We start from the raw sequence: 24,109 nt of genomic DNA on the forward strand, positions 1-24,109 counted from the left end.
TGGTACATGAGTATTTCTATGTATACGTACACACACATATGTATATAAAGAACATGGAAAAATTTAGATGTGCACATTTTTAATATTTTCCTATTGAAATTAAATTTTAAATTGGAAATTGATATTTGAGAATTTCTTTTCTCATTCAGTAGATATGCTTCATTTCATTTTTTACAATTACTGAGGGCTGCACCTTTGAATTCCTAAATAGTTGTTAAACATAAATATGGGGATATGGTGGACATACGTGCACATATAAATAAAATCTGAATGCTAAGAGTATTTTTATTGTTTATTTACAGTAGGTGGGTGTTTAGTAACTGAAACCTAAGGTTCATACTTGGGTGGTTAGACCTACTATAGCCTCTCCAATTCTGTTCTAAGAGAGTAGTTTGCCTGTTTGAAATGTTACTTTTCCCAGAGGCAGGTATAAAGAATTGTATCTATCTTTGATGAAACTATGGGAATATGTATACCTGAAGACAGTGTTGAGTACTGTAGCCTGAGAACAAGAACTTGCATGGGAGAGGCAAACAGTCACATCACATATAATTTGTTTTATGGCAACTACAGGCATGTGTAAAAAAAAAAAAAAAAAAAAAAAAAAGGCAAAAAGAATTACAGAAAAAAAAAAAGAGAAACACCTAACAAAAACTAAAGAAAAATCAAAAATACCATTTTTATTTTGAAACACATTTGCTGTTCTCTGGAGAATGTACTTTTACTCTATTTTTTTCCTTAAATCTTTTTCAAGTATGTGCAAGTGATAGCAGCAGCTACCTTAATCTTTCAGGTGCTACTGGATTTTGCATTAGCGTGTTATGTTGTGAAATCCTGACTTTGACATAAAAGATTTTTGTAAGTATATCCCCGCCTGCATAGTTAGTTTTTGAGTGTCTTGTTCATAATCCATCTGCCTCAATGATCCAGAAAATGCATTTTTCTATGTGGACAAAGTAAAATGTGTGAATTCATGTCTGTTACAGACTGGGAATTCCTTTTCCTGGCTAATATGCCCAGGAAAGAGGAGAACAAAATGAACTGATAATGCGGAAATATTGTTATATGGTCTCTACGAAAACACATTTTCAGGTAAAATATAAATAAATAAAGGGCTAAACCAGATGTTACACAAACAAGTATCGTTTAATGCTATTGGTGGCATTCCCAGGACAATTCCTTTAACAAAAACCCTGCAGGAATGAACGATGCATCAATTAAAGATGAATATTTTGGGATGTGTCTTGTCAGTTGTGGAAGGTTTCTGTTTTCTGTTCATTTTTCTACCAGTTAGGGACTAACTCCATGTTAGCCCCTTCAATAAGGGGATAAACCTTACTTTTTACATCATCTTTCATATTCTGTACTGAAGCGGCTACTGAACAGCGATCTGTGAACACCACCACGTTCATTGGGAGATTCATTTCAAAGGCAAAAATCATTTTTTTTTTTCAGAAATACAGCATGGAAAGAGGGCTGGGAAAATGTTGCAGATCTTAATTCTCTGCAGAACTGTGTGTGTCAACAAAAGCACTCAACTTGGTTGGTTAAAGAAATCTTGGATCTTGAGGCCAAATATCAGTCCAATAGGGAGATTAGGTTTGGATGTCAAAGACAATTGAAAAAAACCAAACATCAAGAAACTCTAGTGAAATGAGTGTAGTCTCGGTAACTGAACACGACAATTAAGTGCACAGTTATATGCTGATTTTTTTTCAAGAAATGGACCTGACCATGCAAAACAATGTTCAGATCGTCTTGTTTACATTTTCTCAATAATGCTGCATGTGTGCACTACCTCTGAATGGTGCTAAGCAGAGAACATACTTCACGGAGTAGTAGACATTTTCTAAAATACCGATTTTTGCTTTCTAGAATTAGTTCCTTCGCTTACTCCACTTACTTCAGATAAGTACGATGAATTTCACCCATTCTGTTAAACGTTCAGAAGCAACAAACGGAGTTTAGTTTGATCCTAGAGTCAGCTCAGCTCACCTTCGCCATCCTGGCTAAGCAACGCAGCCAACAGGCAGGTGCAGTGGTTGGCATCGCAGTGCCTGCAACAGCTCTGGGTCGTGGGGTGGGTTTCTGCTCACTCTCACAGGGTCTCATAGCTTGCCTGCCACAACCTCTCAGGGACTTGCAGCTGTCAGTGCTGCCTCTGCACTGGTGGCAGCTCCTCCTAGGACCAAAGAAACACAAGCCTAGTTTATACACGCTTTCTCCCTCCTAGCCTGGTCCTGCACAAGCTCAGCTTGGTTGGAACAACATGTGTGGTAGTTTGTGTCATTTTCAAATGCTGGTTCTTATGCTGACGGGCATGGGAAGGAGGAATAACTATCGAAGATGTTACAGATTTGTGGAGGGGGGGGGAGTGTAGAGTTTTCAAAAGGATTCCCTTAGATGGCACCAGTAGCTGTAAAATAGGCAAGAAAGTTTTGCACAGCAGAGGACAGAACATCCGAACCATGCAGCAGTGACAGAAAGTTTGTTAATCTGTGTCCTGCTTCCCCTAGGTTGTCACATCATGCCAATGTTGAGCACATCTGACTTGCCCCAGAACTCTACTGCTTCCTGAGGTCAGCGTTATTAGGCATGTGCTTTATCAATGGAGCCAAATCCTGGCAGTCTGCAAAACCCACTCCTTTCCATTCTTTTATCTTCACAAGTCTAGAGGTTTGCTGTCGGTATTAGTCACTTGCAGCGGGTGAAGACACTTCCTATTTTTCCTGCCCTCAGCTCCTACCATCTGTGGTGTTTGTGAAACAAAGTTCTTAGCTGGGTTTAGGAGGGATTTCTCTCTCTTGTCTTTAACTTTGAAGTAGTTTTGGCATCCCTGCTCTGGGGATTCTCATCTGCTCTCATGCAAGTCTAATCTCACTGCAAGGATTGGATCCAGCAGTGTCCCAGCCCTCTATGCCTCCACTAGACTGGGAGTAGCAACCCAGAAGTTTTCTTGGAAAGAGAACTTACATTTCTGTGACAGTTCTGAAGAGGAAGAATTTTTTTTCCCAGTAGATCAAGAAGGATGCAGAGTCCCAGACCATCACAAACACTACATGCATCCAGGTACTAAGGGGAGAGGAAGACCTACACTGAAAAGGTATGTTTTAGTATAATCTGTGTGGATGGATTTTCCCCCTTTTGAGTTACATTACATATGGCCATATAGGTATTTGCAAGCTAAGCTTTTCCAAGAGGGAACAAGACCTTTGAAGTTTCTTAGTCTGGATTATATTTGTTAAATCATGGCAGAATTTTCTTTAAACAAAAACAAACACAAAAAATCAAATGGGAAGCAAAATGATCTTGTACTTCTCTGCAAGAGAAACATCACAATCCTTAACTAGTAGATGGAAATGTAAAAAAAAAATTTTTCTCTACATCTCAATATGCTGTTCTTTTATGATTCCAGCAGTGTTGTTCCACAGGAACCCACAGCAGTGGCAACCAGAAATATAACTTAAAAACAAAGAAAAGCACAGTTTTCTCTTTGACTTTTACTTAGTGAGAGTACCCAGGATAGCAGGGTATAGCCGAGCAAAAGCAAGGGTTCATCTGGAGCAAGCATCCTGCACAGCACTCCCCTCTACTCCCTGCTATTCGTGGCGGTGCTGGCTGCACCCCGCCCGTCCTGGAGGCATCCCAAGGGTTTGCTAACTTTGTTCAGGAGCCGCTGACTTCAGTTGCAGCACCGTCACTGCTGGTCAAGCCCTTTTGCTGCAGAACACTCTCTGTATCTGGATACGGGCATTTTTGCTCAGCAGCTCTTAGAGAAGCAGAGTAACTTGCTGTTTTGATATAAGCACCTTTTCCCCACCCACTTGAAAGAAAAAGAAATTACGAAAGTATTATTTGGGATGGTTTCTTTTATCTTTTGAACCTACAAGTCCAAACTTTATTTCAACCCTGTTTTTTCTTCTTTTTCCTTTTTTGCATCCGTGTTCTTGTCATAAATACAACTTAGACGCACACAGAAGGTACATAGATATGTGTATGGGGTGAGGTCGATTCTGTCTGAACATTACTTAGTCTTAGAGGCATTGGAAAGCCACAGAATTGGAGAAGAGGCAACGAGGAAGCATCAGGCATGTTCTAAGCAAGTGTTACCAAAGCGTGCTGCTTGGAAATGTCACTGTACAAAGACTGCAGCTGCAGTATTCCTAAATCAGACTGGGAGAGCTTGTCACAAGGCTCCCAGCCTGGGCTGGCAGGTTGGGTAGGTAGCGATCCGGCCTGTAAAGTCGAAGGTTTTTGTCACTCGCTCCTTTGATATCTTAGAGCACCAGAAGAGGGAGCCATTACCTGGGGAAATCGTAAGCTGAGCTTCACGACCTCCTGTAAGAACAGCTCTGCCTTGTGTTGGAAAACACTGCTGCTGCGTGGAAAACACTGGTGGCAACAGTGACGGCATTTCAGGGAATCAGGCCTTCATCAGACAGAAGGGCTTGGCAGATAACATAAATTGTAATTTACAGGATTTCAGTGTATTCACAAGATTTTTTTTTTTTAAGGCAAGCCATAATCTGCTATCTCAATGACATGTTGAGGGGATAATGGAAAAAAAAACTTCATGATCTCTTGGGGCACAGGTAGGTCCCTGCTGCTGGGAAAGCTCCAGAAGGAGCAGGACCTAAATTTTGCATTCAGTTTAAGCAAGCTGGTACCAACAGCACTACGTTCCCTCTTATGCAGAAGCATTCCTGAAACTTAGCATCCACTAAGGAAGGACTTCAGCAAATTTGTGTGTCTAGGCCTGGTAGGGCAGAAAGACTTCAGATCTGTGGGCAGCTGATGGCTGGGAACAGAACACAGGTCAACCCCATATCGCTGATAGTGCAGCCTTGGCAAATGCTGGTTAGATTTCTGTTTGACATTTCTTACTGCAAATTAAAATGTGTTTGCTAAGATATGATAGTTTGTATACAAACCTAAGCAAAGCATGTCATGGTAGGCAACCTGCAGGTGTTTTCACCAGACACACAGCCTGAGTAGACTTTTTTTTTTTTTTTTTTTTTAAGTGACAAAATTTCATTTCCTGAACAGAAATTTGCTCTATCAAGCTTGTTTAATTAATTCTACCTTTGACTGAGAAAACTAGAGTTCTGCACCCCTCCCATCCTTTCCCAGAGAGGATTAAATCAGCATGCACATGCTATGAGCATCGCTCACCAGCAGGTTGCTTTCCCTGGTTGCATCTGCTGGCTGTGAGCACTGGAGGCTGAATGTCTAGAGGCTGAATGTCCCGGCCTCTCAAAGGGCCGGCCTCCACCAGGCTGAGCCTCCAGGTGCTGTTTGGTTTAATGATGAGTGGAAGAGCGGGGTGAGGTGTGTGTGTGTGTATCGGAGCAGCGGGGAGCAAGGGGATGCATGAATAGTCTGTTGCAGAGAGGACAACGTAATTTGTTCATACAGCAGTGGTGGGCAGGATGACAATTAATGGTCTGATGTTACTAGCCTTCAGCCTCTAGGCACTGTGATGGCTCATTCAGAGGCTGTGACCTTACACCAATAAAAGCCCTCAGGAAACTTACAGGAATAACATAGGTGTATGTGCTCCAGCAACAAGGGGATAGGCTATGTGATTTATTTATTTCTTAATGCCTACTCAAGACTTTTTTATTTTCCAACATGCCATTAAAAACCAAGCGTAGTGTGCAATGGCTTGTCAATGTTTTATTTTTGTGGGTCTCGGTCCACTCCGTCTGTCAGTTTACTCTCAGCAAGTGAACAGGAGGAAAAAGAAAGGTCATCACTTTATGGTGCTTCATATAAAGTTGATTCATAAAACATCTGTTGTGGTTAAACTGTGTAGTTAACATGCATGGCAGTTAGAGCATATGTTGATGATTTTGTACACTAAGTTCAGATGCATTTCTACTGAAATTTAATGGGATCAAAATAAAATATTGAGGAAGAAAAAGTATAGCCAATATAAATGCTTTGTATGTATTGCATGATTCTTTGATTTTGTTATTCCTGTGACTTTTAAATAGTAAAATACAGAGGGAGCATGATGCAAGTTAGAAAAGATTAAAAAATGAAGTAAACAGTAAATGATGCTTGAAAGACAATAAATGTGCTTGGCCTTCTATAAGCAATGTAGGACACAGATACTGAAAAGAGAAATCACACTCAGAGAAATCACCTACTGTCTTTGGTGGCAAGGAGAAAGTGAAAAGATAATACAACTGATTATCTCTGGCACAAGCCTCCAACAAACATCACAGACAGCTCACAGTTATAGTAGGAATGATGGGAGAAGGTGGCAGATGCCTGATCTTGAATGCAGTGGGGTGTTTTTTTGCCAATTTTGGTTGATTAAAGGGGAAAGGGCATGCCCCAGCACTAGTGCAGACAGGCAGCAGCTGTAATAGCACGGGCAAGAATCTCTGCCTGTTTCTATCCACCAGCCCTCCCCACCGAGGCAAGGTGTCACGGGAGATCTCAGAATCACAGAATTGTAGGGGTTGGAAGGGACCTCAAGAGATCATTGGGTCCAACCCCCCTGCCAAAGCAGGTTCCTTAGAGCAGGCTGCCCAGGTAGGCGTCCAGACAGGCCTTGAATATCTCCAGAGGAGGAGACTCCACAACCTCCCTGGGCAGCCTGTTCCAGTGCTCCGTCACCCTCACCGTGCAGAAGTTCTTTCGCATGTTGGTGCGGAACTTCCTGTGCTCCATCTTGTGGCCACTGCCCCTTGTCCTGTCCCCACAAACCACTGAAAAGAGGTTGGCCAAATCCCTCTGTCTCCCACATTTAAGATATTTGTAAACATGAATAAGATCCCCATCTTAAAAGATTTGCCATCTTTTGTCACGTTAACAAAAGTCAAGGCAGTCAGCACGGCAGGGGTGCAGATTTGCATGAAGTCTAGAGAGAGTTACACAGCTGAGAGTCTCGGAGTAAATGGGGAAGGGGCAGGAGGGCATCGCGATGGCAGCAAGACGACTGCAGGTCTGCAGTTCTGCAGGATGGAAAACTGGTCATGCCTGCACCCAAGGCTGGCCACGTGGCCATGCCAGTAGTCACCTGGTAAAACCTTTGGAGTAATCTTTTGCAGTATCAACAAAGTGATGCTTGCATCACTTACATGGCCTACATGCTACACCTGAAATTTACAGATGATGTTTTACAGTTAATTACATTGCTCCATCCTAAAAGAGGAAAAAACACATCAACAAAACTTCATGGCATTAGATCTAGATAAGCTGTTTGTGGCGTGAGCATAAAGCTCGGGCTTTGCTGGCAGTGCTGACACACTGGTGGCTCACTATAACCTCCCTGCTACAACAGGAGGAGCAAAACCTGTACAATGGGAAGCAGCATAAGAACTTCCGAGAAAAGGAACATTTCTCAGGTTTTGGAACAAACTCAACTACCATATTTATCTCTCCCTTCCCCACATCCCCTCTGCTGATCATAAACTGGTGGAATGTGAACAAACCCTAAATATACCAATGATTTCTGTGAGAAAGAGGTGTTGTTTTATAACTTTGAGATGGACTGTGGCCCAATGAATATTTATTTACAATGTACCTTTCCTTTACATCTGACGTGTAACTAATATGAAAAAAAAAATAAATGATGGTTCTACCCATCTCCCATCTTCTATGTGTTGTGCAAACATTTAGGCCTTATTCTGAGTAGCACACCACTGCCTTGGAAGTGTGCATCCAGATCTATTCACTAATTTGCAAATCTGATGCATGCATTAGACATACTTCCAGCCTGTAGGAATACCCCAAGAAGTGATTAAAAAAGGAGCGACTTACCTGCTCGAGCCAATGCCAGGGCAGACAGCAGTTGATGGCAACAAATGCTCTTAAATACAAGTTTGTTCTGTGGAGCAAAACGTGTGTGGAAGCAGACTTTTCAGGCCAGATGTGAGCACATGCTGCTGAGCACAGTGAAAGCATTTAGGAATAGACCCTGGCTACAAACATAATCCTCATCTTTCACAAGCAATAATCAGAGATGACTGAAGAATTTGCTTATTTCAAAGCAGACTTCCTACTTGTTCTGCCACAGTGCAAAATTAATAGTGTATGCCATTATTACCAGAGGCGAACAACAATACAAGTAAAATTTTGATTTGTATTTTGATGAGACTCTTTGCAGTGTAGGTTTGTATTGCCAGCAAACCTTTGTTTCAGGTTGCTATTAAAAACATCGTAACTTTTTCTTGTTTTCTGAGGATTATATAGCTCTAAACAGTTCTTATTGCATTAAGCACATAGTTTATTTATTTTTTTTTTAATTTTTATTTTTTCATGTTAAAGGACCAGCTGGGCATAGAATCTGCCTACATTGACTTACCTGCGGTGCGGTTCTTGTACCAGAAACACGAGATTGAAAGGAAAAAGGTGCACAATGCAAACAGACCTCTGTGCACCATGAGTATTTTTGTAGTTTTATCTCTAGGTAATATTCATTTTGTGGTATTACTTAAAAACACACACACACAAAACAAACAGAAAAACAACAGCTGGCAACACAAGTCTGGGAAATGATCAGCTGTGGATTTTAGGGTATTTTTCCTTCAGAAAACAGGTAGAACCTTTCTCTTCAAAACACTCATAATGATACTTCTAAAATATCTGAATTATTCATGCATGATCTAGTTTGTTTTTGAAATATTATATTGCACTTACACCAAAAAAGCAAAAATAGTGAAGGTTTTCAATTTGAGCTTTTCCATTATCATTACTGCTCTTTGTAAATTAAGTGGTTGCAGTTGGAGGCTTGCTCTCTCTCTCCATAGAATGCCATTGTCTCTAGCTAGCTCTAAACTGTAGGAAACTGCAATAAGGGATCAAAGCTCTTAACATTTCTGGACTTAAATTTCTGCTCTGTTTTTGTCTTTTCATTAAGAGATGGAAACTATTTTTTATTTGTATTTAAGCTCAATTATCCTGCATTACTTAAGAGCAAGGTTCTTCTATAATACCTAATTTATTTATATAACAATTTACAAAGATATTACTCCTTGCTGCAACATAGCTTATACACAATCATCTGCCATTAAGCAATGGCAGTAACGCAGCTTGAAGAACTAAAAGAATAACAATGGAAACTTTAGTATATATGTTTTTTTGTTGCTGTTTTTTATTTTTTTTTTGTGGGAACCAAACTATATATATATTTTTTAAACATTGCTATATACGCAAAGTAAAAACAGGACAGTGGTCAAATAAATATCCTTTAATAAAGAAAAAAGGAATCATTTTTAAGCACCAAAACTGTGAGTATGATGTTACATCGCATGTAGAAGAAGGTGAGTTCAGTACTTTGTGTACAGGTTTAAACTTCTGAGTCAAGAAAATAAAAAACCATGATACACAGCAATAAACTTGCATTGCAGAAAAGCCGCAGTAAAGAAAAAAGAGCAAAAGGCAGACAGTTAAGTGTTTTTTTTTTTTTTTTTAGTTTTTAGTTTTTAGGTATTGCTGGAAATTTTTGCTTAGTTTTTTACCTTTTTTCTTAAAGATACTTGTTGCTTAATACTTTATACCATTAAGCATTTGTAGGTATAGCAAATTTGCAGTTGTTTACAATAAAATATGCATTTAATATGTTCTTTTGAATATAATGGTGTTAAAGAGCTTCCTTAAAGCCAAGCACAGTGTGCTAGTGTTTGATTCTACCAATAATATTGCACAAAGCTAGTGAATGGCAAACTGGTTTGATTATTTCTTATTCAACAGGCTTAAAAAAAGAAGCTAGTGTCATTTACCTTTACTGATGTCATTCATGCAAGACAATCTGCAGCCATCTATATTCCTTTCATCTTATAATGATGTATTCATAAATATGTAAGACAAAATCCAAAACATATAGCAACTATAATAATGTGCTGGGACACACGAAGTGTCCCTTATCCCCAATATCTATTCTGTAATTCAGAAATAAAAAAAATGCTCCTGAAAGAATCTGAAAGTCAAGCCAGTCTAAGGCAAACTAGTTACTGAACAGGTGACAGTATCTAGAATAAAATCTCTGCAGAGTTTGGACTATACCCACTGAAATAACAATCACCCTTCTTACTTTTCCCAAATGGACACACCATTGGTTAACAGCCTTAGATATCAGCTTTAAATAATACTCCACAGTAACATTAAACTCAGCAGAGTAAAATTCATTGCTTGGTCATTTTCCATGTTAGAGGTACATCAGAGTATTCACATTTGAGAATGGAAAGACCTTTTCTGTCAAATTCTGAAGCTCTGTGCCACAGAATATAGCAGACCTGAATAAAAATACGTAGGTGTCAGGTTGCAGACTCACGACAGTCAGAGCTGGGAGTTTTGGATTAATAGTTAAACTGAACAGGAAGTGCAAAGAAATGTATATACAACAACCCATCCCCAAAATAAACTGGCATGCCCACCCACCCTCAACCCTGCTAAAAATCCTAATTTTACGTACATGTCTTAGGCAGCAATTAAATATAAATTTGTTTTGTAGGAAAAATTTAAATTACAGTATATTTATAGGTTAAAAACAGCCATTGCTGTACTTTTTACAGCATTGATAGCAGTATGTCAATGTGCTTACACCAAAGAGCAATTTGCAGTCAAGCTTAGAATGACCTACTGTCTGTCAGCTCCCGTAGCACTGAAATTATGCAACACGCTCAAATTAAGCAACAGTAAGGTGCTTGTTTGCTCCTTTTCTTTGCAATAAGCTTTGCTTGTTCTTAACATTAATTCTGTAGTGCTAAACATAACAATATATTGTCCATGCTTATGGGATCATTACCAGAAACATATATGGGTAACTTAATTACATAAGCATTACAATGAAAATAAAATCTGATAGACGTGTGAACGAAGTTGATTTACAAATTACTCTTGAAATTCAGCGCAACAAACGAATAAGGGGAACATTAACCAATACAAGTTTCTGTTTCCTCTTCTCAATAAGTTGCATCTTCAATAACGCACCTGTCATTACTTTAATAATAGACATTACAGAATATAGTGCTTATACTCAAAATGATTCTCTACAAATAATGTAATGAAGTGTGTTGAGTCCTACCCCTGATGTAGCCACAAAAGAACACAATATATAATTATACTAATTTGTTTTAAAGGTGTCTGGTGTAGGATGCAGACTATCAGATTTAAAAAATGAAAAATTAAAAGTGATGCTTAAGGAAGGTAAAAAAGCATTCATCAACCCTAGACAGGTTATTTAACTAAGACATGAGAACAGTAAGAAAGTGAACAAACTAAGAATATTGGTAATTTTTTAAAGGATCTGGAACTTCTGTGAATGAGAGGATGAAATTAATGTTGATGCAAACTCTATTTCTGAGGAAAAACTTCCTGTTTACCTTACATTTTGGTTATGTAAACAGAAATTCAGTATTTCCTGTTCCCACTCATACAAGATTTTTCAGTCCTCAACAAGCATTTACAAAATAAACATTATGCACTCCAACTCTTTATCTCACCGGATCCGTTATACAATACTACAACAGCTTTAACTTGAAGCAAGAAAGCACGTTTCTAAAGATCAAAAAAGCCTGAAAACAGACACACTGCTTAAGATAAATGACTAACAACAGACAAAGGCAGCCACCACAATGAGGCTCTCTTTCTGTGCATATGTTTAACTGTTTTTTTCTGTCGTGATGCTTGCTATGATTTCTCAAGGACCAACATATTCATCAGAACTTTTCTTAGCTACGGAGGAACCAAATTTAATGTAGGATTGTCGTAATTTCTCTAAGTTTCTTGTGGATATACTTCCCCCATTTGCTGCTCCAGCCATCCCACTGCAGAACTTCACATTGCAGAGAAGGATGGGAAGTTTTATGCATTAACTGTACTCTACATATGCACAATTTTTATATCACAATGGAGACTTATGTGAAACTGTGACATCTAGGGACTCATAGAAGATTAAAATCAAGCATTTGGGCTTTCAGCAGTATGCGGGGGAAAAAAAACATTTACTTTCCACACGGAAGATGGCAGTTCTGAACTGATATAAACTGCTTTGCTCAGCATAACAACTTCTATTTGTGTGCACATAAAACACTTGCTACTATGAGAAGTCCATTTCTATAAACTAAGCTATTACAGGAATCTACGATTTCAACTAAATATAAAACAGATTAAGGACAGTAATTTTGTATTTTTTCTCATCATGCACACATTTTCAAGGCAAAGTCGACAGATCACATGGCAAATAAATTTGAAGATTGTAGTACAGTAAAGCATTGAGCTATTTAGATATATCACAACACAATGGTAAACTGTAGACACAAACACTGTGCAAAGGGACCGTTGCACCTGTATCATAAAATTACACTATTTTCTCTTGACTTGGAATTTTGCTAGTGTCCCATATGCATACTGTAAGGAATAAAAATGCAGGCTGGAAAACAGGAGAAAATTGACAAAGAAGTTGCTCAATCACCACTAATTAATATAGCACAAAGATTCAGATGAACTATATAATTTGAATTACCATTCTACATCATAATTATGCTTTGTGCTATGGCCAAAAAATTATTTGATTAACTCAGTTTCAGGTGTGGTATGACTGGAAGTGTAGACGAACGTAGAGCAGAAACACGCCACAGTTTACAGTACAGTCAATGTCAGATGATAATGATAAACTTTGAAATTACTATTATTGCTGCATGAGCGTGGTATTAGCTTATAACCACACCATCTAACTCGAGTTAAGAGAAGCAATTTATGAAAAATATACCTTGTGGTTTTAGGTCCTTAGAAAGCCAATATCAAGCATTTTATAGAGCTGATCTTCTCAGGAGAAAAGCATACAGACCTGGCAATGAATACATACTGCAAAATCAATACATCTCTGGAATAATGCTGCTCATGGGTGCTTTGAAAATGAATGTTCACTAACTATAAATAAGGCAACAAGGTTAAGAAGATGCCTGTCAATAGCAAGGGTAAAGTGGCATCCATTTGAGATGTTTGATAGAGCTTTAATTTCAGGACAGCCACAGCAAAACAGCTGAAGGGTCCAACATCTGAGGTTCCTGTAGGTTATATAGCCTGTTGCTAAGGTAAGTACTCCTGCTCCTGTTTATAAAAGTAAATGGCAAGACATGAAATCTCCTGTTATAAGCACTGACACAGTACATGTTCCGTTATGTGACAGCAGCGATGCATAATTCCACTTAAAAAAAAAAGTCATTCACATAGTAGTTTGTTCTTCACAAAAGGAAAAGTGAATGGAACACACTACACAAAGGACAGGGATTGTGTACTTCTCAAACACAGTGTATGTCATGCTAGTAAAAATATAATGCTAGTAAAAGCTTAGCTTCCTTAAAATTTTAATGGTCTTTTTTATTCTAATATCACATGGAGTTTCTAGATAGTCAAATACTATCTCTCTGTACTGGCATACCTCTTATTATTGTGATGTTTATTGTAAGTGTAGCTGCCTGCAGCCATTAGCCATGAAGCTTAGGGTTATTACTAAGAATTCACTGCAGAGGAAATTATAACTCTCCTTTGAAAAAAAATAGTCATGATCAAAAGGAAACTTTTTTCAGACAACAGGCTTTTGGGTATGAAATACAAATATTTTTTTGCAGCCACTAAAGAGAATAATAAAAAATAGCAAGAGAAGCAACTGAAGTATTAGTATGTTTAAGTGCTTTGATCTTTTCTTAAAGGAGGCTGCTTACAGTATTCAAACAAAGCCATTTTAAACCAAAAAGAAAAATAATTTTAAGTATGAAATTACAAAATATTGCTTCTTATAATAAATGATAAAAGTATAACTAACTTGGTTTAGCATAGCTAAATATTATTTTTAAAAAGCATGAGAATGTCTACTTTAAAAAGGTTTAATACTACAAATGACCTTCTAAAAAGGTGCTGCAGTATGTCTTGCTAAATTGTACCATACTGGAAACAAATACATTCTTGAATATGTACTGAATTCAACTCTTACTTCTCATTATGTTGTAGTCACATGTTATTTTTCATCCTGACACACAATTCTTCAAACTAAGAAGAAAAAAATCTTGGTTGCACAATACTGAATTTCAGCTACAGTAGTGCAACTAGGAATTCTGCTCTTTCTGTAACATCACACTGCTACGCAGCAAGCTTCTCTGCAAGGAGCTATTTAATTGGTTTTCAAGCAGATGATATATTCAGTGCAGTGAAGGGTAGATTTTATAGCTGTTGTTTCAGCCAAATCCCAAAGTTAGTTAAATGCAAGTATTCTCTCAACTCAAAATACTCCCTTCACTTAACTGGCCACACATTAATAACAGAAATATGAAAAGTGCTTTAGAATTGGGCATTCTTGGTTATATGAAATGCACGTCTACACAACTTAGCTTTCTACTCAAACCAGAATTTTGGAACAAATAAAGAAAAAAGTGATCTGAAAAGTAACATTTCAGGTCATTTTTTCCAGGTGCTAAATCTTTTGCCAAAGAAAGGCTATTTCTTTGCCAAAAAACCTCCTGGGGAACTGATGGTCAAAACTGCTGGCTCTCAATATTCAGAAATGAAGAGGAAAAGTAATCTTCAACTGGGGTTTCTTTTCTCACTCCAGTGGCTGTAAATCACCTGTTTGGGGAAAAAAAAAAAGGAACATCTGAAAAGCTAAACAGCTTTACAAATCCTCTCTGATCAATGTATTAGGCAATTCCAACATGCAGTACTAAGTTATGTCTTTAAAAGCCTTGGTTCTCTTTGCTCCTAGGTCTAACCAAGATTCTGTACTATTGTATGGAAGCTACTACATCTTTATAATGGTTGTTCAGCTGTACTTCAGATACATGGAATGCCTCAACATTATTGTACGTGGCTTAGAGTGTCCATAAGGAAGGAAGTGCTCTTAAAGAAAAGGTAGTAACATAACTTTACACAGAAGTTAACTCATACAGCAGCTAATAAAAGAGATAACTAGGTGTCCTGCAAGAACTAATTACTATTATTTTATCTTCAAACTTCAATAATTAAGGAAATGACTTCAGTGTACATTGTTAATACTCTTTCCTCTACTGCATGTGCACTAAGACACTTTTTGGCATTTGATAAACATAAATAATATCAAATTTAGCTTTCATTCTTAAGGCAAATAATTGCATTACATTTAGCCTACAACGATGTGTACATATTAAACAAAGTTTGTAAAAAAGGTGCCAATATACTTTTATATAACTTCTTTGATCCTAAAATTTCCATGCAGCTATTTTTGGATATGCAGAGCTTAACTTAAAAATCAGTAGATCAATCTTTTCTTTTTTAAATAAAGCATGGTATTAAACTGAGAACAGCAATAACTGATAATAGTAAGAAACATTATTCTACAACAGGTTTCTGTTAGATTTTACTCCTGTGTAATAAATTCTGGGTGATCAGTCTACGTGATCAAGCAAGCACACTCATCTATGTGAAAAGTATTCATTCAGCTGAATTTCACATGGGCTTTGTTTCAACTTTCTGGTCTATCAGATTATTTCACATAATTCCATAGCATGAATTTAAAGTCTCATCTCATGAAAACAGGATTGTTTTCATAACAAAATAAGATACTGGTAAGAGAGCAGATCCCAGGTGTATGGAAAACTCCAAGGAGCAAACACACAGAACAGTGACACTGCACCCTGCTTTAGGTCCAACTATTTGTTGGGACCTCAGCATGTGGCAGGAGTACATCCTTAAAAAGGGAAAAGACTTTAACTGTACACTGGCAAGATAATTCATATTCAGGTCAGTACTTCTTTAAAAAGGAGACAAGCACTGGGCCCTACAGATACTGCATGGCTGTGATTTTCAACCTATACTTTGAACTGCTTCTAAAGGGCTGCGAAAGACAGCAGAGAAAAGTGTGTATTAAGTGTGTATTTATATTGTACAGCAATGTACGCATAAAAATTCTAAGAAGATACAGTTCCAATGGAAAATGGTTAGGGGGTCCACCAATTAGATTTAAAAAAAAGTAATTTCTGAATAAATTCTCTTATGAGTTCTATAGTGTTAAAGAGTATTCTTGCTAGGTTATCTAGGAAATGAAGAGGGAATAATTACATCAAGAAACCAAGTCAATTCCAAGGCAAGTTTTTTATAGCTATGACTTGATTTCTAAAGGGCTGTGACAATGGGAGTTTTCAGTATGCAAACTAATAGAGAACTTAGAGTTTCAGCACAAGTTTAGTACATCTGCACTCCGTGATTTTTAACTCCAAAAGTAGTATGTTTCAGATAGTAGGAACACGCCATAGTTAAACAGTAGGTATTGGCCACACTAGTGATTTGCTATTTCATGAGAAAAAAAAAGCAACATTTATTTTCCTTTTTAAAAATTTTAGATAGAATTATTTGAAAATGGCATACCAGTGAATAATTTTAGACAGTATTATATAATCGCAACAATATTCAGCAGATGATGAGTTACATCACCATCACTTCTTAAATAGCTGTACCAATTAGCCGCTCTCCAGCTACAGTAAAAAATAACCAGTATAGAATTGCCTGATTGAAAGCATCCAAAAGGTTATCTTCTTCCTACTGCTAGCTGTGTTGCAAGGATTGTAAATATTTATCTTCCATACTCTTCGAGTTCTGAACAGATTTTTAAATTCCTTAGAGATTCTCCCACCTCTCTTTTCTCAGATTTTAAATACTCACAAATAAGTTTAGTGGGACCCTTCATTCAGACTTAAGCTCATCTGCACACCAGTAGCAGAAAAGAATCACCAGAGAAGGACAGTGCTGTTGTAATCAAGAATTAAGGCTGATACAACCTTAAATGTGAAAACTCCTTTCTTGCCAATCTCTATTTTGTTCTGAAATCACTAACTTCATCTGCTGAAGTCTAATATCTGTACTTTCGAGCACTGTAATTTAATATAAAGTTCATGGGATTTGTATGAGTAGCAGAAGCATAAATTGTACATTTACTGTGTACAGTTTAGAAATTCAATTAAGTCAGAGTGTTCACAAATTGAAACCAAGCTATCAAAGAGTCAGTCACACAGGATAACCAATGAGATTTCAGTGTGTCCCGCAGTCAAATCTAATCATCCTTGTTTTGGAGCTATTCAGTCAGAAGCAGTAAACACTACATTTTTACAAGGCCAAAGGTAATTAGAAAATAATTATAGGGTATGTCCAAGAGTGACTGTGCTGCTTTGTTACTTAAAAGCATTTTTAAGCTATTTTATAAGCTGCAAACAGTCCCTTCAAATTCACTAAATAAAATAGAGCTTTATATAGGAGCAGTCCTGTCACTATTCAGCAAAAGTATTCAAACAAGAACAGGACTAAGATGTTGCCTTATAAAACTTTTTCTTAATAGAAACCTTAAATTCTTTTGAAAAGTCAGTGATACTAAATTCATATGTGCATGTTTTGTCATGTTGTACATCAGACAGTTTAGTCACATTCATACTATGTCCCCTAGATTGCATAACCTGAGGCTTAGCAGCTATTGTTATAAAAAATGTTGAAGAAATAGATTTTTTTAAATGTAAGTTAATTACAGGTTAATTTTCCCAGTCTGTGCAAGGTAAACTCTCCTCTTCATCCTCTGATTCAGGTGATGCTTCCTTAATTCGTCGCAATGCTTCATGGATGCTCCTTGTCAGAGGGTCAGTATCAGGCAGAATTGTAAAGGATTCTCTCAAAACATCTTTCTGCACTTTCTTCAGTTTCACTCCTTTCCTGATCTGTGCCAAGATGTTATTGCTATCATCTTCATCAGGAAAAGGAGGGAGACTTCTCTGCTCAACTTTTCTTAAGTGAAAGCTCCCACGCTTCAAGGAAGCCAGCACTTCATCCATCGGGGAACTCACTGCAGTAAATCAAAAGACTTTCAGTATGATTTTTACTAAATTTATTCAGTATCCAATTATGTTTCCTACATAACAAAATGTAGCCACATGCAATTCACGTAATAGTCCCATACCACAAAAATACAGGAGACTCTAGTATTTTCAATTTTATCATTCTGTAGCTCTGTTTTTGTGTTAGCCTCCAAATTTATCTTCCCTATTTCCAGGACAAAATTGGATTACACAGACAATTATAATCTCTGAAACCATGTAACCTCCTAACAGGACAGCAGTAGAACTTTTTGGACAAGTTAGCTTTCCTGTTTGCAGTCCAGAAAATTGTAATAGCTGCAGTAAACCAAATCAAAGTGTGTATTACTTTCCATTTCTTGACTTTGAAACTCAGGTAACAAACACGTATCTTAAGTACTGGATTGTGCAGTCACAGGAATGCAAGCAGAGCGAGCATCTATATCCCCAGCACTTGAATTTGTGGATGATTTACCTACGTAGTAGGTAATATGAATACTACTACATGCCAGTGAGGGAAGCAGTACAGCCAGCTGGAACAGGATACATCTTCCTTCTCCTTTGGATTCAGATATGTATAAACACCTAGTCAGCGAGTGCCTATATAAATTCCTTTCCTTTATAGTTAATGAAGACAGAGAAATAAGAGTTTACTCTTTATCACAAATCCTTCCTTTATCACCAATTTGAAATTCATTCTCTGCAGAAATAAAATCAGGCTCTGGCTTGTACAAGAACTAGAGGCAGATTTCTATGTCTCAAAATGTGATACAATAAAGTAAAACAATCCAAACTAGTCAGCATACACTAGCACATAAAAGTGCAGCACACAGATGAATATAGAGCTCTGGTTCTTTTCTTCATATTGTAGAATACATTTTTAAAACCTACTTTGCATTTGTGAGTGGACCTTGTCCAGGTGACTAATGGCCCAGACAGTCAGAATAGACATGAGGAAAAGATATGAAGATATAAGGATTGCAGATTTAAAGGAGAAAGGAAGGGATTGTAAAACACTCATCTGTTGTAGACTGACATTTCTGAAGCTCCTTAGAGAATTGAAATATGTCATGGAATACAGAGCAGCAGGTAGTGTACAGCTACAAACATTAATGATACTCTTAAGGGGAAGGATATAATTTAATTTTGTATTTGGTGTTTTATGAGGTATATCAAATTGCACATATATGTTTTATATAAAATTGAAAGCTAAAATTGGTATCAGAAAAATAAAAAGATAGGACTACAGAAAAATAAAAATAGAGCACAGCAGCAGCAAAACTGATAATGTATTTAAGACACCATACCTGTGTCCTGCAAGTCTCATAAGAACTTAAGAATTCTATAACTATTCAATTGTTTCAAGGTATTTTAGCCATTTAAGGAGCATTAAGGAGGAAACACTCTTGTTTCTGCCTGATAGATGAAAACAGCTGTAATTTTGATTTTATGTGGATGAGGAGAAATGTTGGTTGAGGGATGTCTACTGCAGTTGTAACTGACAAAAACAGAATTTTTAATAGAAAGTTATTGCAGTCATTTGCAGCAGTGTGAATCAAGGTCCACCCGAGGTACTTTTTCTCAGTGACTCCTAGGACAAAGGTGCAGATGAGTGCTTTTGAAGATTCCATCTCCATTTTTCAAATAAAAACTCTGCTCTAATATTGCGTGTTTCATCTAAACATCATTTTGTTCAAACATGGCTGCTATCTCCCCATTGTAAATATGTGATAAAGGATAACCAGTTTAAAGGATAACCAGTTAAAAGCAAACAGCACAGAATCATACAGTAAAGCTGTAACATCTCCTAACTTAGCCCTGTGCTCTATTTACTCACCTCAGTTTCCAAAGAAGTTAAGATGCTTGACTGAATTATGACAGGTTTAATTCTCAATTGTAGTTAAGTTTGTATATTCTTATTCAGCTCTCAAGTTGACGTCACAATTTGTGGATTTTTGTATGAAAATTTGAAGAAACCTTTAAGAAAACATTCTCAAGGTTTCCTATGTCCCAAGACAAGTATTCATCTTATTAGATCATAAATTATATAAAATTCTGTTATTAAAAAACCACTGAACCCTCAGGTTAAGCATATACTATTTGCATTGCTAAGCTGTAAACAAGGTAGGAAAAGATTCTTTTAGGCAAGTTTAGCTCCATTTTATAGCTAGGCTGACATGGTGCATCACATAATCAGATTTGCAAGTGTTTTCTGTTTAACTGAACATGTACACATCATGCTGTCATGAGGGTCCTAACATTTGTTTTGAGTTGCCAATGTTCTTCAGTCCATTAATAATTATAACTAAATCACAGCATACACTTTTCTATATAGCAATTCAAAAGAGGAATTGATGTATATTACATTTAAATACACAAAAATGAAAATATTACCTCTCCTTCTCTGTAAACCCTCTAGATCACCTGTCTTCTTAAGCTTCTTCTTGGCACTGACTAGCTGACTGCTGTCAAACAGATGTGCTGTTGGGACACTGGAAGAGTGCTGGACTCCCTTCTCTTCACTTTGACGTTTAACAAAGCTGTCACTTTTCTCTAAGGATTTGGTGGCATCTTCTTTTGATGGCAAGGGTGGAGGCGGAGGTGGAGGAGGCGGAGGCAAAGGGGGTGGAAGTGGTACTACAGTAACAGTCTCTGTTTGAAACTCATTACTGATGAGTGGAGAAGTACTAACATGAGGCAGTTCAGAGGTAACACCATTGGGAGGTAACGAGACATCTTGAAGTTGTTCTAAGCTTGTGGATTCCTGCACTTGCAAAGGCTGAACTGCATTTTCCAATTCCACCTCTTCACTTTTATCTTGGGTTTGTATGGTTGCTGGCAAAGATTGAGGCTGATCTACAGAGGACACCGAACTGGTTGCACATTTTCTTCTTGCATGAGCCAGTCGTAGTCTGGTTGATTTAAGTATTACTTGCCCAGGGTACCGCTAGAGTGAATAAGTTAATTACAATTAGGTAAGTACACGAAAGCACACTATTTTAGGTATTAAATACTTGTCATTAGGGTTTGCCTTTCTGACAAGTAGAATTTGTCTATTATTTTCATTCATTTTGCTCTAGACATAAAAACAAAGCAAATATATCCTTACCTTTATGCAAATACGATCCATTTTTCTTATTTCTATTCTTAGTTAAGCCATAATTTACATGTAGATAGGTCTAATCAGAGATACACACAAGTTAAAATTTAGATTTCACTAATAATTTGACTGTATGTTCAAAACTGTTTTTTCTGAAAACAAAAATTCAGAATTCCATTTTGAATTCTCTTTCTTCTCTTCTCTAAAGCTGGTCAATGGCTCTCTCTGCAACAAAGTCCTCTCTGAACTACTATGCTGGTTGTAGATGTGAATTACACTGCTTAAAAAATTACCTTTTGAAAATATCAAACATTTTTAGAATTTCCAAAGTGTTTTTAATTTGGTTCCTAAATTTGGTGTGTCTGTCTCCTCAAACAAGTGTTTTTTGTTTTTTTTAATGCAAAAGTAAAAACTGCTTCTGAAAGAGAGGTCTAAAAAATATTAAACAATTGTGACAAGCCTAAAGCAAGAGAGATTGTATCAAGATAAACATACTCATGTAAAAAGTCAGTTCACTAACAAGAACTGATTAAAATAAGTAAACTTGCCTCAATTTACCGAGTCTATGCAACTCAAAAGCCTTGCAAAAAATAGGGATATGAAGAGTATATTGACGAGCAAGGCAGCTTTCCAGTAAAGAAACTTCTATCTCATAACTATCTTACAGTCTTCACCAATTAATACAGTCTCCATTTTCTTGCACTTCAGCTCCTTTCCTTATTTTCTCTCATTCATTCCATCTTCTATTGATTTTCTGATACCAACATCGTAATAGGAAGGGACAGGTATTGGCAGGTGTTTTAACAATCAGCGGTAGTGGGGCTATGTCAGATGACAATGTTCCTTGTAGGAAGTATCTTTTGGATCATATTTCTTTTAGAAAAGTTTGCTAAATGTCTTGACGTAATATGCAGATGTGATAGACAACAGAAGCTTATTATGGTACTGATAATGCAATGACCAGAGAGATTTGCTACCACCAGTGCCATATTTTGTTGTAAATTTTCCCCAAAATAGGTAACTGAACAATGAAAGAATATACCTAATAGTATACTATAGTCCTATACTATATTCCTATATATATATATATATATATATATATATATATAGGAATTATATATATTATATATATATAATATTATATATATATATATATATATATATATATTATATATATATATTATATTCCTATACTATACTATAGGAATGAGTAAATATTTGTTTTGCAGAAGAAGAACGTGTAACAGAAGAACAACAATTCTTCTTTTACCTGCTTAAATGTGCGAAGTCTGTCCAGTGTTTTCTGTCGTTCCTGACTAACCCAGGAGCTCTTTCTTTCCTCTTCATCTTGTAGCTGATCTCGCTTCTGAGAAAATATATGGAAAATAAGTATTACATCCAATGCTATGTTTAGCATCATAAAAATACTGTATGAAAATAACTCTTCTACTAGTTTTAATGAATTACCTAACAATCTATTTCTCCAATAAATACGTTTCTGAACCTCAAAACTATGCCTTTGTTTTCCCCTTGAAAAATAGTATAAATTTCATATTTTATAACCTCACTGAAATACAAAACTCAATAAAGAAAGATTTCAGTCTGAATTTGGAATACTGGACTGGAACTTTTCACTTTGAAATATGATAAATAACATACTGAGCAACAGTATTGAACAAATTAAGTAAGCATTTTAAAATTAAAATTTACAATAGTAAACTAAAGTTTTGTATTAATCTGTCATTATTTAATCCGGCTTGATTTTCAGTAATCTTATTTAAATAAACATTTGAAGCTCTTCCTTGCAGCTAAGGCAGTAGTATTTTTTCTTGTTTGTAGATCTTACCTCAGTGGAAACACATCTGGATCCACCTCCTTTAACTAGTCATTCTTATTCATAAAATTTCAGCAAAATTACTAATTTTTTGAACAAAACGCTACAGACAAATTTATTGAAAATGGACACTAGTTATCGCATGGCAAAAGTCACTGTATGCATAAGTACAGGAATTATCAGAAGAATGATGAGGCATAGAACAAATAACTACAAAGAAAAGTCTCCTGAGCATTAACAGCAGCCTTAGTTCTTAAAAGGCTCACGGCATTGAGTGAGTAAAAGCTCATAAATGTCATTAAAATTCAGATTATCAGCTTCATGAACTTTTATTCTCATTCAACCAACATAAAAGTAGTGTCTGCCTGCCTGTTGTTTTCAGAAATCAGCTAGCTTCCCGTTGTCCTTTACAAAGAGCCAACTCCTGTGATTTCGAAGGAGATACATATAGATGCATTAGGGAAAAGAAGAGGAGGACGTGTGAAAAATGGTAAGGACAGGAAACAAAAAGGAGAAGAAGCGTGTGGTGAAACAAAGTAACAGAAATGGGGCAAATAAATTAACAGAGAAGTACAAAGAAAAGATTATAACAAGAAGAAAGGATAGTTCTCCTACCACCACGCCTGCATTTTTCATATGCAATCCAGTCAAATTTTTCCTGAAGCAGTCTCAAACCTGAGGGAGGAGCAGGTGGGCCATGTGTGTGTTTTGTTTGTTTTAGCAACCACAGTGATATTGCAACATTTATTTGGTTTCAGGCTTGGACACCTCCAAGGTTATATTTTCAAAATTTTTCATGAAAAAAGTGGCTGAGAACCTATTTTATGTAATATTGGATATTTCAATTTAAATTATTAACAGAATAAAAAAGACAAAAAATAGCTTAAATGTTCTTTATATAATGCAAGTTGGCAAATCCATGAAATAAGTAACAAAAAAGCCCTGTAATATTTGAGAGACAAGAAAGTCAATTACATTTGTCAAGTGTTAAATATGAGTGATAAATAGACTGCAATCCACGTAGCAAAATCCTTTGCATTACTGTAATAACTGAAAATGTATATTTCTAAGTTCCTGAAGAGTATGCCAGTACATGTGGTCTTTCACAAGTAGCCTTTTCATAAAATAAATTATACAGCTGACTTCCTGGACAAATGTATCAATGTTAAAAATGTATAAGGATGAAACAGAATCCCTTTCACTAATCTAAATGAAGCCTGAATTAAGAAGACTTGGATTTCAATGCATCTTTGTCAGTGATGTTTATTAAATATTGATACTGTATCAGCTCCAAAGACCCAGCCCAGAGTTTGAATACTCTTTAAAATAAAGTCTATTATGTACAGCACAAACAGT

The 24,109-nt window shown here is 36.6% G+C and overlaps 1 protein-coding gene across 1 annotated transcript in view; it reads right to left on the reverse strand.

The window, feature by feature from the left end:
* Nucleotides 1-1,693: 1,693 nt before the first annotated feature.
* The window catches only part of JMY (junction mediating and regulatory protein, p53 cofactor), an 88,629-nt gene continuing 66,213 nt past the window's right edge, over nucleotides 1,694-24,109 (reverse strand). Inside the window, exons 8-11 of the mRNA XM_035553484.2 lie at nucleotides 22,190-22,285; nucleotides 20,214-20,766; nucleotides 17,499-17,809; nucleotides 1,694-14,577 (exon numbers count right to left, since the gene is read on the reverse strand). Coding sequence (XP_035409377.1) covers nucleotides 17,502-17,809; nucleotides 20,214-20,766; nucleotides 22,190-22,285 — 957 coding nt within the window. The 3' untranslated portion in view covers nucleotides 1,694-14,577; nucleotides 17,499-17,501. The remainder of the gene's footprint in view (nucleotides 14,578-17,498; nucleotides 17,810-20,213; nucleotides 20,767-22,189; nucleotides 22,286-24,109) is intronic.

This window comes from Cygnus atratus, chromosome Z, assembly GCF_013377495.2.
Source record: "Cygnus atratus isolate AKBS03 ecotype Queensland, Australia chromosome Z, CAtr_DNAZoo_HiC_assembly, whole genome shotgun sequence".
Taxonomy (NCBI): Eukaryota; Metazoa; Chordata; class Aves; order Anseriformes; family Anatidae; genus Cygnus; species Cygnus atratus.